Source organism: Pterocles gutturalis, unplaced genomic scaffold (assembly GCF_000699245.1).
Source record: "Pterocles gutturalis isolate BGI_N339 unplaced genomic scaffold, ASM69924v1 scaffold5783, whole genome shotgun sequence".
In the NCBI taxonomy this organism is placed as follows: Eukaryota; Metazoa; Chordata; class Aves; order Pterocliformes; family Pteroclidae; genus Pterocles; species Pterocles gutturalis.
The window spans coordinates 74,716-92,403 of NW_010125420.1; the positions used below are offsets into that span (position 1 = coordinate 74,716).

General features: G+C 39.3%; 1 protein-coding gene across 3 annotated transcripts in view; it reads left to right on the forward strand.

The window, feature by feature from the left end:
- MBP (myelin basic protein) overlaps positions 1-17,688 on the forward strand; it is an 83,273-nt gene that overhangs the window by 47,830 nt on the left and 17,755 nt on the right. Inside the window, exon 3 of one of the 3 annotated variants that reach the window (XM_010078555.1) lies at positions 16,550-17,143. In XM_010078555.1, coding sequence (XP_010076857.1) covers positions 16,550-16,998 — 449 coding nt within the window. In that variant the 3' untranslated portion in view covers positions 16,999-17,143. Of the gene's footprint in view, positions 1-16,549; positions 17,144-17,688 lie in introns of those variants that run through there. The other 2 variants (XM_010078556.1, XM_010078557.1) reach the window with 2 other exon arrangements.

Below are 17,688 nucleotides of genomic sequence, written 5' to 3' on the forward strand. Positions count from 1 at the left end.
GTGCTGGGTTGTTTTTTTTTTTTTCTCTAGAAAAAAACCCTTATTATTTATAATCTAATATCAATTACTTGTTGGTGTGTAGAAAATATGTCTAATGTGACCTAATCTAGATGAGAACAGGTTTGTTAATATATTTAGAAGTGTATAACGTGGCTTGTAATGATGGAGAGTGGGATGGAGTTTCTAAAAACCTAGAATAGCTGAGGCTAGATACTAAAATATTTAAGCAGAAATCTAAAATGCTGTTCTGACAGATTATTAGCTCAGAGGCAGAAATGTGCTTCTGTTGGATGTCTAGATTTACTTCAACAGCTTTGGTATTTCCTAATAATTTCCTGGGTTTTTTTTCTGACTAAGAGCATACTGTATCCCAGGTAAAATCCAATATATGTCTTTAATTAAAAGAGATTAATTGTGTAAAATTTGGTAGTTTTTGATAGAGACCACAGTGCCACAGAGTTTGTTGAGCTCCCTGGATATGCTGCTAGGACCCATTACCTTGTGATTTTGCCAACTCGTAAGTCTACTACAAGATTCAGATTTTTCCTGAGACTTGATTTATTTCTTCTGATATAGCACTAATTTATACAAACTGTTTCCCTTTTAATGTGCTTTAGTTATTCTACCAGGAATTTTGTTTTCATTTGACAGACTTTTCTGGCTGCATTGATGGGGATGATAATTGACATTACCATCATTGCCACTTACCATAGTAAATATGGTGGTAAGCACAATAAATGCTTTTCTCTATGCTAAGCTTGCCTCAGTCTGTTGTAATGCGTATATATAGACTGGTCTCTGTACATTCATTGCTATAGTGTGCATTCTGGGGTAGGGGAATATAGGACTAACACTAAGAAATGTTTCTTTCAAAGGTGAAGCAACGTGCAAAATTGACAATTGGAAACTTTTTAGTACTTGTTGGAGGTTGGAGAGGTTTAATTTTGCAGAGAGGAAGCAAAGCATTTGTGTGAGCATTTTCTAACTAGTGGTTATCTTGAAAATTTATGAATTGTCAGCAATTGCCAGTTTGCATGAAGAAATCATATAAATTCAATTGAATTTGTTAAATTTTCCTCATATGCAGGTTTATACCTGTGAATTCAGCAAAGGGAAACATGGACTATTTTGAAGACTTGATTTTACATGTCTTAGACAAAACAATAAGCAGATAAGGCAAAAGAAGTGAGATAAATGAAATCAACTTGTCTGCTGAAGAACGACTGTATGCTTAGTACAAAGATTGGTCTGTGATAGCCTGTGGCTTTTATGTTCAACCATGCTGGTCTGTAGTATACTGGCGTGAAGGAGAAGAGATTGAAACTTGTCCCTGTATGTATGGAATAAAGTTTGATATCAGGATAAAGTTCTACAGTAAGGTGAAAGGTGACCATTTCTGCAAGCAGAGTTGAGAACAGAAGACTTATTTAAAAAATATCTACCATCCGGACCTTGAAATAAGCAGAAATGAACATGGGAAGGTGAGAGGGGTAGGGAATTTTAATTTTTCTGCTTTCAGGTAGTATGCAAAAAGTACCTAAAATTTGCATATAAGTAGTATGTTATAAAATTGTGCTGTGCTTATTGATACTTTACAGTGTATAATTCAGTCATGCACTAGATTTACAAATAATTCTAGCAAAGAATAGTAGCTGAAGTGCACCTAGAGATTTAAAAGTGGTAAAAGATGATTACCACCTCTGTGCTAAATTAATCTAGTTTTCCTTTGGTATTCTAGCAGAAAAATATTGAGGAGTTAGTGATTATCCATGCTGTGTGCTGGAAATTAATCCGTGGAAAGAACCTGCAATAAGTCTGTGCACCACACTTTTGTCCGCATTAGGCGTGCTATGAGACTTAAAGCTTGACTACTTTGTATTTTGCTGCCAAAAGGAAACCACGTTAGCACTTCAGCTAGTTGTCGGGATCTCTTCCGGTTGAACTGCTTGTCATGTCTTAGAAAAGCTGTACAACTTGCAGTTGGCCTCAAGTACATGGCAAACAAGAGGACTTTGATGCTTGGGCAGAGCATGCTTGTTCTCAGTCTAGCAAACACCATGCAAATACGTCTTTTAGAAATGTGAGATTTCATGTTGCTCAAATGATACCAATGTTCCAGGCTACTTTGGAAATCTTGTAATTTTGCACCCTCCTTCAGCCAATATAGAAATATTTTGTTTTCCTTTCATGGACTACCTGTATAGATGAGCTTGTAAAATGAAATGGGGAGAAAATTATTTGTAATTGGGACACGGAGGAGGCATCACTGTATGATCTTTGTGTTAGCACAGCCATGTAAATTCCTCTGGGAAGAATGAGAAATTACGTATTTCTTCTTTCAGTGCAGAAGAGACAAACTTCTAAAATTGTATCAATCTGTGGCACCAACCAAGCAGCACTTAAGGTTGGATAAGAGAACTGTGGGCAGATGCTGAGGTGTTTGTGAAATGTATTGTGAAACAACTTTGAAAGCTCTTACTTAAGGTAGACAAATATCAACAATGCAGAGCAGCAGAAGGACTTGAGAAAGGTCAAAAGCCCATGCAATACTTCTTTTCCAAGTGAGAACCCTTTGGATTTAGATATTTAGTGTTAACTCCCAGTATTGTAAGATGTACATGGGTTTTAAGCGTTTGACAGCGTAAGTTAGGAGAGGTAGTGCTTTAATCCTGTGACTCTTCTAGTTGATTTAGAAGTGAGTTTGTGTTGTCTGCTTGTACTAGCTTCTGACAGCTCTGACTGGTATGGACAGGTTGGCTTTATGACCAGGAGAGATTTCAAAGGTGAATGGCTGTGCAGAGACAATCTGGAATTTGGTCCAGAAGCCTGCTATAGCCTGCAGCAGTGTGGCGAGGGATTGCCCTGTCTGCAGAGGTGGAGCTTGTAGGCATGGGATAGATGGCACAGCAGAGTGGTTTGGACAACCTAGTGAAGAGGCGGTGGGAGGAAGGACTGACAACTGGTGGGTGGGGGGCAGAGAAGGAGAGGGTGCTTGGCATGGAAGAGCAGCAGGATGGTGTGACAGATTGAAAGGGCAAATACTGTCCTTTCCTTCAGGGTTGAAGACTTACATCCAGACATCCAAGGCTGTGAATTCTGTGGTTTGCTGTGGGGTGTATGGTCTTTCCATGTGACTTCTTGTAACATGTTTCTTTATTCCCTGCTAAGTGCTGGACATTGCTTGTAGAATACACAGACAAGGTGATTTGTATCCTAGCTCTAAATGCCTGAGAAACACTCATCTTTTTCTTTCTGATATCTTTCTTCTTAACATCATATTCTGAGCTCTCTGCCAATATTTTATGTTCTTGCTGTGGAATAATCTCTCTGCTGTAAGACTGAGTGTGAATTCAGTCAGTGCAGACAGCTTTAGCCCTTTGTATTTATTGTTGCATTTGCTAGAACTTCCTGCTTGGTTTCAAGTATTCTTTATTCTGGTTTTAGGACTCCACTCAAGGCTATTATGAAGAAGATATTGCCTCCTGTAAACCCTCTGACAAGTTCTGGAGATAAGGTTTCCTTCTAAAATGTCCTTTTTTTTTTTTTTTTTTTTTTTTTTTTCAGGCAGGCAGACATTTTAATCAAATCTATCAATTGTTCAGGTGTATGTTTGAGTTTCCTTCTGAAAATTATTTTCTTTGGATATCAATTTCTTGACAACACTTCATCAAGAAGGCTCTGAATAGTTTACCATTGCTGTATGATCCAAAATACCTCTAAAACTCTTGGGTTTTTAATTGTATAGATTATAAAAATACAAAGGCCTTGAAATAATTTTTGCCAATAGTTTTAACAAACTACCCACTTTATTGCATGTATTACAGTATTTTTATACCCTCCACTTGTTTTGCCACAGCAGTTACATGGCTCTGCTCCTAGGTCTGTGCTGACATACTCCATTATGCAGCTCCCAGACAAAGCAGTTTTGACAAGCAAGACAGAGAAAGGTGGCAGAAATCCTGTTCCCTCCCTTCTTGGTAGTCAACGGGATGCATCATCCTTGGGTGCTGTTCTCCTTGTGCCAGGGCCTGCATGTATTTGAGAGACTTCAAACTGCAAGACTGGTCAAACACAGCCTTGGGAGTCTGTGCCCCAGCAGCATCCTTGTCATAAATGCGCTCAGGTGTGTGTGGTTTCTGTACATGACTTTGGATATGGTGTGTGGAATTTGTCCTCTGAGTTTATCTTCAGAGTGACCATTTTGACTGACTCTCTAGAACCCCATATAGTATATGAATACATTTAAAAAATCTGTTTAGAGTAAGCATTGTCAGGCAGACAAAAACAAAAATATGAAATGCTGAGCATCCCTGAAGTGACACATCTGTGAAGCATTTACTGGTTTTAAAACTAGCAGTTAGATGCTGATCTTTCAGGCAGAATTACTTTCTCACTATCCATACCAAAGGCAGAGCTGGAGCTGCAGGTGACTGCTACACACAGTGTCCATATCAGACAGGGATCTTCTCTCATTGTCGGCATCTTGAACTGGAGGTGCAGCTCATGACCTGGTCCTCTGATTCCCCAAAGGGAACACAGGTGCTCATGTCCTTCACCTTATGGATGCAGCTTGTGATGTGGCTCTTGTCCCTACAGAGGTGTGAGCTTCTTCCACTGCTAATGTCTTGGGTCCAGCTGGAGGTGCAAGACACAACATGATCATTGCATTGCCCCAGGACATGGAGGTATTCACATCTTCTACCTCCTGGACATAGCTGGAGATGCGGGTCACAACATGGACCTCTGCATCCCCATGGGGCAGGGAGATGCTCTCACTGTTGGCATGGTGGGCAGAGTGGGTGGGAGGTGGGGGTCACCACCTGGGCTTCTGCCTCCTACGAGGCACAGAGGTGCTTACATCTTTTGAGAGTAAGCCACCAGTTTCTGAGATGTGACAAGCTCTATGAGCAAACTCTGCAACTGGAAGAAACTGCTGCTCTGCTGTCTTTTGCTTCTCTGATCTTTCACCACAGATGCAAGGTGAAAATTAATTCCAAAGTGAGGATAATGTCAGACTTATACAGTGTTAACAGCTATGGACTTGTTCTGACTGTAAAGAACTGCAATTTAGGCAGCCATGAACATCCCTACAGCCCCTTTCTGGCTTTTTTTGAGTATTCTTTGTCAACTTATGTAGACCCAGATCTCAAATTTTGTTTTACATGTGCAAGAGTGCAACACAATGGGAAATGGTCTGCTGCCTTATTTGTGGCTGGGTATTTCAGATATTTTTAGAAATGTTAGCAAATATGTACTTCGTGCTCTGAATATGTCATTTTAAGGACTGTAGTGTATCTTGGAATTTTATGGAAAAAGCTCTCTTTTAAAAACTACCAAAGTAACTCCCCTCACTGTGAATTCTGTAACAATGGTGACTCCCTGAGATCAAGTGGGCTATTTAAGGCTTCAGTTCAGAATGAGTTAACAGGGAAAAATGGAGAAATCCAGAGATACATCAATGTATACTTGAAGATGCGTGAAATTTTCAAGCGTATTGATTACAGTATCCTGCAGGTTGTTCACAGCTACCAAATACCCAGCTTGCATTGTGCACTGCTCTCTCTAGGACTGACGTTACTGGAATTTGCTTTCTCCCTGCACCTGCTCTGTAAAAAGCTATCTTGGAAATCAAACTTTGAAGTTATGTCCCAAAACCAGCAAATCAGTGCATTATTTTTGGGGGGAGTTACAAGCATTCATGTTCTCTCCTTTTTTTTTTTTTTTTAATTTTATTTTCAACATATGAAGACCTAATGTACAGTACTTTAGGGTATATTCACTGCTGTGAAGTGTTTTGTTGGGGTTAAGTTTAGGTAGTTGGTCTCAGGAAAACTTAACACACGTGAATGGTATTATTCTGTAGGACTAAAATGCAGTTCATATAAATAGGGGTTTGTAGTCTCATGCTGTAAGTAGTTTGCCTGTAGTCACAGTCAAAGTGTGTTTCTTAAAGTTAGCATACTTCCTTAGTTTGCTATAACTGTATTTTATTCTGCAGTTTATACTTCCTAAATAATAATCTGCCACTCAGACGCTTAACCCCTGGTCAAGAAAAAACAGCAATGTTATCAAGCCCTCTTTTGGAGAGGCTACATGATGGGTTTTAACAGAAAATATTCTACAGGTATTTTATTGTGCTGCTTATCATGCCCTGAACAACTTCCTTTGAACCAGCTGGTTCAGTCACTGTCCTTGCCTCACTCATTTCACCAGCATTTCTTTTTCTGATGATTTTAAGGCTCTGTTTCTCTATGGTGTTATGGAAGAAGTCTAACTGTAATAGTGTGTATTCAATTGCACTGACAGGAATAGGTTATTTTTCAGAAAAACATAACTGATGTGGAAAATACAGAAGATAGTGTAAGTTCTTGTGAAATCTGGTGTAAGCACTAGTCATTTTGTTGTGCTATTAATTTGGGAGGAGGTGGGATATGTACAGTTTTTGCAACCTAATGATTATTCAGTCTCAGTGTGACTGTAGCAGAAAAGATGAATAATGAAGCAATCTTTGTTTAATACTAGTCAGTTGCCCATTTTTTAAAGAATACAAACACTGATGGATCAAAGAGGTGATTTAATTTTTCCTCTTTTAAGTGCATGAAATTGTTCGTGACAAAAGATGCCCCAGATCACTTCGCTGTGGGAGGATCCTTTGTGAGATACTTTAGATAAAAACAAACCTAGTTTTCTAGTAACACAAAGGAACTTTTTTTCTTTGAAACTGGTGGGTGGATAAAATGTTAAGTTTTTAAAAAACTCTCTGCGGGCTGTGTGGAGAATTGCCACATGCTTCTCATAGATTCCAAATTTCTGCCATAGCAAGTCCCACTGGTTTCAGCCACAGGCTTTTTTGTTTTCTGTAGTCTTCTTTGTAACCCTCAGCAAATGGAGGCAATGCCAGAAGTTCTGGAAAACAAGAGAGAGAGGCTGCGAGCCAGGCCTACACTGCTGCATTCCTCTGCAATGGTAGGCCACCGTGTGGGCTTCGTTTCAGCTCTTCATTGTAAAACAGGGGCACAGATAACCAAGTGCACAACTCTGTGAAAACATGCGGAGTGCAAGGCAGTTTGTGCAGTCGAGTGGATTGGTTTTAGTTACAATCTTGAGATCAAAAATTGTTTTCTCACAGGGACTATTTTAAACTTTTTTGGATGCCTCTCTTTACTTGCATATTTCTTTACTTAAATATGCTCACAAGCATACAACACCTTCACACAGCTGTGAGGCAAATAACAAAGTCCAGAGCTATTTTCTTTTTGCTGTGGTTTGTTTTGTGTATTCCTAAATAGGTGGCTTGTTTTACACCTGGCTGGTCAGTGCAGTTAGGCAGAGGCAGCAGATGGCTCAGTAGAAAACTTTTTTTTTCTGCAGGATCTCAAAAGTTAGGAGTAACTGGTAATTTCTTACAAAGATGCTGCACTGAATTGCAGAAATACATATATAGCCTGTACTATAAAACCTTATTAGAACAGGGGAAAAGGAAGAAATTAAGCTCAGTGCAATGACAGACAATGTGTAACTTAAGCCCCCCAGCTAATTTCTTGCATATTGAATCTGGTGTGACTTTCAGAGTAGGTTTAAGAAAACAAGGTCTGTTGTACCTCTGGTTTTAAGCTTCAGTGTCACCTGTAACAGGAGAATCCAGAGTTGGTATGCAATTGCTGCTACAGTTCCTATGGTTTGAAACACATTGCTGACTGGCTTGCTTTGATATCTTTCCTTTGACATGGCCTGAATGAACATGGCTATTTTAGCTGCTGCCATTACTCATTTTGCTACTTTAATCAAGTATTTGTGTGAAGGGCGACATTTCTTCAGTAAGAACAGTGAGGAAAGAGGATGCTTAAAGACATTAATAATACAGGGTGTACAAGTTTGAGGAAGGTATGACATTTTTCCTCCATCAGGTTTAAAACCTGGCTCTTGGAGAGCAGCCCTTCACAGTAAGGAATCAGATGTTAACACATTTCAGCCCACAGTAACCACACGCGCTTCCTGTTAAATCCAGACTTTGGGCATGGACTACAACATCGGGTTCTTACTGCACAGACTGCAAGTGTTTTCATGTCTGACGTGCAAATGCTAGGAGTTGTGTGTGCCTTGGTGAAAAGCTTGACAATACAGAAGAGTTTTCTTGCAAGATGACCTGTGGTGATAGTATATAAAAAAATCTCTGACTCGGATGCTGTTACTACTTTTTACCCAGTGATACTGTAAAACTTATTTGCCTTCAGTGGAACAACAATGCTGAACACAAGCTGTAATAAATATACAGTGTATTTTTTATTTTCTATTTGTTTCATAAAACCAGCCCTCTCAAATCATAAAATTGTCATTAAAGCTAAAAATTATGTGCTATTTGCTAATTCACGAGGTAAGACTTAGGCATGTTTATAGTGTCACCACACCAGCTAGATGTCACATTCTTACGTGTTTTCACCTGGTCGTTGATTGGTTGTGTCGTGGTTTTACCAGGTAAGTTGAAAAAGTCAGTATAGTTACCCCACCAAAAGAGATACTACAGCAACAATCCTCCACAGCACCAGTATCAACTGTTACAGGGATCCTTTTTCCAAAGGATGTTAAGGGACAAGTACACCTTTGTTAACTTTCCTGTGGAACGATGCTTAAGGGATGCCTTGATCATGAAACCAGTACTTGTGTAACAAGCAACAGTTCACAGTTACATATTAAACACTTTGTCTGGGACAATGAAGTCTAGGAAAATTTAGGGGAAAGAAAAAAAAACCCAAGCTGTTGGTTACCCTAGTGAACTTGCAAAATGAATACTTCTTACTGGTTATCACTCCATAATCCAGCTCTACTTCTATAGATGAAGTAAATGTGTATTGACTTCTATGTTGTGTTCATCATCTAGTTTTTAAGCATTGGGTCCCTGAAGTGAAAGAGGCAAACTCAGGAAAGCAGGTAAGATTTGCTGTTAAGGGACATAATTTACTAGTTGTGTTGCATATAATTCTACAGTTTGCCTCATTATAAATATGACCTGGAAATAGTGGCCACCATATTGAAAGAAGTGTATTTATTTTAACCAGATTTTGTGGGACCCATGCAAACTGGTACTGCTTGTACAAACAATGCATACACTAGGCCTAGTACTTAAAATCTAAATGTCCTTTCTTGTCCCCCAAGCAGGGAGTTGATGATTTTGATTATCCTTATGCAGATCAACAGTGACTGTATGTCGTAAAGAACGTTTCTGACGGATCACCTCTCTCATATTGGCAACCTGTAGGATAAAGTACATCACAGGTAGATTTTTTCCAGCTCTACTTCCTGAGCTCTGAGAATTACCTTTAACGTAGCTGGGGGAAGTCCTGAAAATGGAACATCTCAGGATGACAAGAAGACCTACTGTCTTGTGCGCTGAGGGAACTGAGAAGAAACTGTCGTATCAGCCTGGCTGGTTTATTTATCCCAGTGTCAAAAGAACAGTGACAGTGTTACAGACACCTTTGGCAGCCAGCAAGTTTTTCATTGACTGGGCCCTTAGAAAGAAGGTTCCTGGTCATTTCAAGAGAGATTTTACGGGGTCTCTTACTTAGTAAAACAGCTATTTGTGAATTGATGCCAAAGTATGTCAAATGTTTGAGGTTTTATTTCAGCAAATCTGGAATACATTTTAGGTTGGTGTCAGAAATGAAGTGAGAGGAATTGCACTTATTTTTTCCTACTGTAGTGATTAGTGTCTGAAAGAATTGTCATTCTCCTATGAAATTTTCATTTTTTTCCTACAGCACAGTTTTATTCTGAAAAGTGCATATTCCTATTCTATCTGAGTGAATCCAGTATTTATTTCCTTCAAAATATGAGCATAAATAATATGGACATACTGTCACTCCTTTCTCCTCGTAAACGTGCAAAGACAGCTATCTCCATAATAGGATGTGATGGGCAGTTCCCTTCTCCCCACCAAAACCTTTTGGTATTCTCATGCAAGCTCTGCTGCAGGGTCAAGCTCTGCTTCCTCAGTGACTGCTCTTCAGCGGGAGAGGGCCACGGAGGCCTTGGAGAGATGAGATCTTTCATGAGTCTGAAAGCAACTATGTCAAGATTTAGCAATTAGTGAAGGTCTGTATTGAAGAGATCTTATCTGACCTATTGGTTTTCAGTCCAGCAGTGGCTCTAAGGGGGCATAATGCTGCCTGCAGAGAACAGCTAAGAACTGGTATTCCACAAGGCATCAGGAATTCGGGGAAAGGAACATTTTTCAGGCTCCTCTTGTTAAATTTTAAGTGGAAGTTTCATTCATCTGGCTACAGCAATGCAGTCTAAGTGTCAGCTCTAAAAATGTGTTGGGCCTTTACCAACAGCAGTGCAGTCCTTTTCAGCAGGCTTAGCCACTGATCTTTATTGCCCCAAGATGTAGTACAGGATTAAACTTGGTCTTTTATTCAACTTAGTTCAGTAGAAGTAAATACAACTCTGTAGTGACAGGTATTTATGAGTCAATACTGAGCCAGGTGGGGTTTTCTCCTTTTTTACTGTATTTTCAGTCCTAAGGTTTATTATAAGGAAAACTGCCACAACAGACTCCTTATTCACTGCTTCATCAGATCAGTGTAGAAGTGTACTCAACTAATCAATGGAATTGAAACACCTTCACAGCCTTTCGTTCCTGTCTGGCAAGAGCTTCATGTGCTCTATAATGTTTAATGTGTGCAGTGAGGGAGGAAAGTCAAAGGGGTGCATGTTATGCTTAGTGGATGGCTTCTCAATTGTGGAGATTTGATTAGCCCGCAGGAAAAGCTGAGTTTCTTGTGCAGAAAAATACTATTCCTTCAGTTTCTCTGAAGCTATAGAGAAAAATTGCCTTTGGGTGTAATTTTTTCCCTAAAAATGATAAGCTTTGGCATGGAGGGAGGGAGGAGAGTGAGCTGTAATGGAAGAGATCTCTTGCCTGACTGCAGAAGGAGTGTTAAACTCATGCGAATCTGTATTATGAGACACAGGGGCATTTTTCTCTGCATTCATTCTGCTAGAAAATGGGAAAAATGTTTGTGTAAAGGCTAAATGCACTAGCAGATTGGTTCTAGTTGTGTTCAGAGGTATGACAAATTGTTTATGCTGCATACCATCTATTCCAAACAGAAATATTTGTTCAGAATTTATTTCCAACAGTTTGACAACCATCAGACAAATCCAGTAATTAGATCTGTGAAGTGAAATGTCTGATGGCATACTGCCTTCTAACCATATTAGTGAAGTTAGGCTGAGAGCCATTTTTTGTCTGCAGTGACTGCATAATGAGGATAAATCAAGCTTTGCAGTTCTGATTTAACAGTGCAGACACAATTCTTTCCTCCCTCTCCCCAAGTACTTCTGTAGTGAAGCCTAATGGCTGTAGAGACTCCCTTCTGCTGCAAGCTGCGCTGCAGTAAAAGTCCAGACCAGGAGCTGGATTGTACCTCTCACTGGTGCCCAAGCGAGAGAGTGGAACTGCCTCAAGCATTTTGATCGGATATCTCCTGTATTTTCTGAAGCCACTCAGCAAAATGACCAGGAAGTCCGGAGCCTTTTTCACTGAACCTTTCTCTGCACCGGTTTACTGGTTTGCACCATTCTCTCATCCCCTTTTCTCCTTTTAGTCTGATCACTGGGTGCTCCCACGGCATGCTAAGCTGCGCAGGGCTCCTCGGTGTCGCCTCTGGAAGCCAGAACTGGCCTTGCTGTTTCTGACAGATGACCTGCACTAGTCAGCAGGATGAACAGGTTTTGCTACGCTTGCCTTTGATACTTGATACAGATGAGCAACAAATAGTTGGTTCCTTTTTACAAGGAAATTGTTAAATTGGCCTGATTTTTGTTTGATCTTGGCTTTTGTAGTAGGTCACAGTATGTAATTACTGCTGCATGTTCAGACTCTTCATTTACATGCGCACCCAAAGCTCCACTGTCACATCTACTCAAGAACGCTAAGCGTTTGAAGCGAGGTGTGTGATAGTGCAGGAAAAATGGAAGTGTGCAACTTTATGACAGTATCCAAAGCCAGAGTTGAATCAGGGCTCCCAGGGATGCTTTATGCTATACTTCCTGCAAAATAATTCCTTAAGGTCCTTTTTCTAGAGAACTTAACTGCATAAAAAAGAAAGGCAAAATGTTTGGAAACAGTTAACACAGAGTTGGAACACAGATATCCTCAACTGCAGCTCATATGTAGTGATGATGGACATGCTTTTTCTGTCCTTTTCATTCTTTCAAATGTCCAGACATTACCATGAATGTTACTAAAAGCCATGTGTGCCAGAATAGTGGTTTTCAGCCTCTTAAATAATGCAAGGCAAACTATTACTGATACATTACACATATGCCTTAGCACTACAGCTTACTGAAGATCTTGAAAGCTTAGGTGTTACAAAGCTGAGTAAATTTTAGGTATAAATTTCTTTTATTCAAGTGACTAAACCAGGTAAATCAGTACAAAATTCCAGATGTTTTACTTAATATTTTAGTATCAGCATTTCAATAAACATACTGAAGTATAGTTGTCTCAGAATTGAGAACCGTACTGCATTACGTTCAACTATTCAGTTCTCGTCTTATAGAAGAGACAGGACCAAAAAAGTAGAAGAGGATAAATACATTTGAAGTGGACATTATATTTCATATACAAGAGAGCACTGCTTTATAAATATACATTACTTAAGCTAAAATGAAAAATTGATTCACAAGGTCCCTAAATTAAGTGAAAATAATTTGCATCTTCATACCCTGAGAAAAGAAGGCCAAGAAAAAGGAAATTAGTAATCAGTCACAGCAATCTGTAGTTAGGATAAAATATATTAAATATTCAGTGTTATAAATTTGATTAATGTACTTTCTGGTGTTTGTAATGAGTGAATAATACTTAATTCTTAAGATTTCATACAAATATTTAAGATGCTGTCATGCATTATTACAATCAATATTTGCAATGTGCTGTGACTGTTGAACTAAGCCTCTCTTGAGAAGCCAAAGTAGGGGAATATACTTCAGCTTTTATCAGCTTCATTTTCCTCATTTATTTTACAGCATTTGTACAGGGAGCAGAAATAAGAATGTGAGAGGAATTACAAGTATCTGCAAGAAAGCAAGACTGGAAAGGGGTAGGAGGAGGTGAAAAACTTGTAATATTATTTTTTTTTTTTTTAACATTGACACATTAAAACTCTTATCTTAACAACCTCTTTCCAGGTTGTCTTCTGTATGGAAGAAGGCTACAGACTTCTCTATACACAAAAAGGGACTATCACAGAGCAGCTCTACAAAGTGACCCAGGAGAAGGATATTTGTATCTAGGGTCTCTCCATTAGAGGTTGTACTTCGTATAAAACAGGTTTCTGTGGTCTTGTCAGTAGCTATTGTTTGAACCATGGGGCTGAGAGGTCCCAGCTAATTAGAGGCTTATGTAAAAGTGTTGATTTTCAAGAAATGGGATAAACTATTAATAATGTCAAATTGAGCATTAAGGCACAGTGGTTTTGAAAATACTTACACGTGGCCTAACTCTTATTAAAGCCAATGGGGGGGTTGGATTTAATATTGTTTAATTGAAAGCACCTTTGGAGTTTCTATTTTGTTTCATTAATAGACTGTTCAGAATTTTTGGTCTATCTATATTCTTTCATTTTGGGAGTCACTGTGTATACAGGCAACAAATGGCTTTGTTCACTCTGACCACCAACATGCACAGGGAAAATTGTGCCAGTGGCAGGCTCCAGAGCTGCATAGAGCAAGGGGACGTGGAAAGGTGGCATTGCCTTTGGGAGTGGTCCTTGGCCGCGGCTGGTGTGACAAATCCCTGCGTGGCGTCTGGCTCCCTCCTGCTGCTTTGGGCTAGAGAGAGGATGTGCTTTTCTCATGCTCTTACTTGTGCAGCTTTCAATGACTTTATTCACTTAAGTGTAAATAGGTGACACTTTAATAGCCTTCTGGTAATGCCTATGGCAATGCCTTCTGCTGTACTAACTCTTTAACCCATTTTGCAAGGGTTTAAATGAAAAAAAAAATGCCTGAAGACTTCTTCCTCCCTGTGCAGCTTTCTCTTGTACAAGGGATATGGTACAAGAAGGGTACTCTGTTCTAACAAGAGAGCTTCATCTTGTAGGGAGAAACAAAAAAAAGAATATCAGTATCATATGCACAGCATTTATAATGGGTTTTAATAGAAGTCATCTAAATATTTGTTTCTAAATGAACTAATAAGCATATGTTTACATGCTCCATTAATTCTGGATATCCTCAAGCCATTATTACAGTGATCTGTCTCTCCAATCCTCTTGAAGACTTTGATTAGTTAGTTTAACTATTAACAATATCTCTCTGCTATTGATTTTTAAATATTAAGCATGCAGAGAATCTAGAGGAAAACTTAAATGTGTGCTTTCATTACTGAAGTAAAGCATACAGAAAGATTTATACTTTATAGCTCACTGCGTATGCATTGAGAGAAGCTACTTTTGTGGCACAAATACCCTTCTTTGTTGCTTACCAATACCCGTATTCAGTGACACAAAGAACAACTGTTGTAAAAAATATTAGTATGCAGATGCTTTGGTGTTTTGTTAATGCATTTAATTAAATACAATAGCTCTTTTGTTTGTTTTTCTTTTTTTGTTCTTGAATGGATTCGTATTATGGTATAGAATCTAGGCTTAGAGTTGCTATTTAAAACATTTTGCAGTTTTAGAATGTGTCATATATCCATGTTACTTTCTCTTTCATTTGATTAACAAAATCATTTGGGTGCTTTCATAGTTTCTAATGAGTTTGAAAGTATCTTTTCTGGAAAACCAAAATCCCAAAGTTGCCAGCAAATATTTTCCTTCCCCCCGGCCCACGATGAGATCTTCAGTGACAGTTAACATTGGTTAAATAATTGTATTCCCAAGAAATACTTTCAGGTGTTTTAACCAAAGAAAATTTTCTTGAAGTTCCCCAAGATTTCCTATGTAGTTTTCACAGAAGGAAAAAAAACAAAAACAAAAACCTGCACAGCAAAACTACACATTATGTTTTTATATGAAAAGTTGTACCAGACTGATGGCAACAAATTGTAACCTAAGTATTGGTATATATTTGCAGAAGCCATCATTACTGTCTGGTGTCGTTATCCATACAATTATTTCACAATTATTCTCAGCCTGAGAAAAGGTTTCTTTAGTGCCCCGTAGGTCAGCAAAATCATATGAAATGGCTGTGTCAAGTCTAAAATTGCTCTGGTGAGTCAGCAAAGTAGTTGAGCCCAGAGCACTTTGAAATGTTGACAGTATTTGCCAGATCCTATCCCTCCCACAGCAACAAGGACCAAATCAAATGGGAATTTAATGAGGTAATTAGAAGACTCTAAAGGTAACATATGACTAACTGTAACTTCCTCAACTTTTGAGCCCAGTTAACTCCAAAAAACATTTCTGTCACAGAGTGAGCCTGTGGGAGGTGTCTGCTCTGAAGGCTGCTTCTCAAGCAGTGACCTACTAATATTCTTCTGGTGTTCCTTGGAGATAAGACGTATTTCTCAGTGTATACAGCTTCCTTTAGAACAGTAGGAATAATGATACAGACTATTAAAAACCTCCATAAACTTTTTGTCATTGATAGAAGGAGCTATCCGCAGGTTAATGGGTAAGTGTGCTGCAACTGATTCTTTTCTGATATTTTACTGTGTGTATCAGAACACAACTGTGGAAAAGGCAACAGACTTGTTGCCACTTGCACCACAGAGATCTGTCTTGGCGGCTTTCTTGGCTAAAAGCTCATCAGTTTCTGATAATTCTTTTTGTCAATTCTCACAAGCACTAAATGCAAATTGGAAAGTTTTGCTCTAGGCCTTCAGCATCAGAGCTAGGACATCATACGACGAGTGCCAGGATCATACATGGAGAAAAACAGTAATCGAAGGCCAAGGAGAAATTGCAGTTTAGTGTTTTCTGGTTTTTTTGAAGTGATGACAATTTTAATAGTGGAAAAAAACCTCCCCTCATTACACTTGTTTGATAGGTATTGAAGTTACAGTGAGGGATTCCAAATGGGGACAAAACCTTCAGGTATAAAAGCTCTGACATCGTGGAGAGGGAACATGCAGTTGAGAAGGCACAGTCCTCCACTGTTGCTTTAATTTTCCCCCTCCTCCCCCAGCTTTTGGAGAAAAGTGTCACATTTTAAAGTTGCAGTCCTCAAGGGAAAGTACTGGAATTCTGATTGTTCAGACATTTTAACTGAAAGCCTCCTCATCAGGGAGCCTCCCTTATAAATGAAGTTGGTTTCAGTTGTGCTTTTGAACAACCTATTCGATCTGTTTGCAAATATGTTTAATTGAAATAAAACCACCTAGAACTACTGCTAATTTTGTGTGAGAACATCATCCCAGTTTCAGTTCCAAGATAGCTTAATGTTCTTAAAGGCTGGTAGAGAACATAGTTTCATTACAACTGCACATATTATGGGTTTTGTATGAAATGAGCATCTCAAGGCAAGGGAGAGAAAGCAGCATTGTTCCAGGGCTGTTTTTCACAGGCCTGTATTCATATCTCATCCTTGTTGTTTGCAGGAGAGGCAGATGTGAACCAGAACAATGGGACCTCCACGAAGAGCCCAGCGGTGACAGACTCCAAAGGCACAGCAGACCCGAAGAATGCCTGGCCCGAAGCCAACCCAGCTGACACAACTGGTCGCCTCCACTTGATCCGCCTCTTTTCCCGAGATGCCCCAGGAAGAGAAGACAACACCTTCAAAGATCGGCCCTCGGAGTCAGACGAGCTACAGACCATCCAAGAGGACAGTGCAGCAGCTTCAGAGAATTCGGATTTGATGGCTTCACAAAAACGCTCCTCTTTCCGGCACGGATCAAAAATGGCATCTGCGAGCATTACAGACCATGCTAGACATGGATCTCCAAGGCACAGAGACTCGGGTCTACTTGACTCGCTGGGCAGATTCTTTGGAGGTGAAAGACACGTTCCCCGGCGGGGCTCGGGCAAGGTGAGCTCTGAGGAATAGAGAACTGCACAGCTACAGCAAAGTACAATTAAAAAGGAAGGGTGGGACTGAAGGAAGGTGTAACTGCTATAATGCAAGAGTTGACTTAGCCAGCAAGATGGTACTTGCAGATGTGTAATTTAATGCTTGGCTTTAAACTGAAAACAACAAAAAAAAAGGCATAGATCTGGGAAACAAGAGGAGCTATTCTGGGTAATAACAAGGAGTATTAGAAATCCAGGTGGCTCTAGAAACATTATTGACAGGAATTTTTATGATTGTTTGATGTGGTGCATTGTATGCATTTGTATGCTGTGCCATTTAGAGAAACTTTGGTCTGCTTTTGTGTGGTGTTCTTCAATATTTGCAAAATGGAGCTGGATGAGAGCACTAAATGCAAGACAATCTCCAGATAGTTTGTCACTAACTGAGGGACAGACTTAAAAATAGATGTTAGAAAAAGAAAAAGAACTGTGGCCAGATTCTCAGCCTGCTTGCGCAAGAGCATGTTTTAAGGTTAGTTGATAGCATTGCTTAGGAAATGGCTTGACAGATATTATCCTGAATCCCAGGTGTACAAAATAGTCCAGCTGCTTTATTCTGGCAAGAAGTGAAGTTTTATATTCCAAGCATTTCATATTAGAAATTGTGTAACAAACAATGTCTTCATTATGAATTGAAAACCAAGGTGTATTAATTGATGAAAAGATA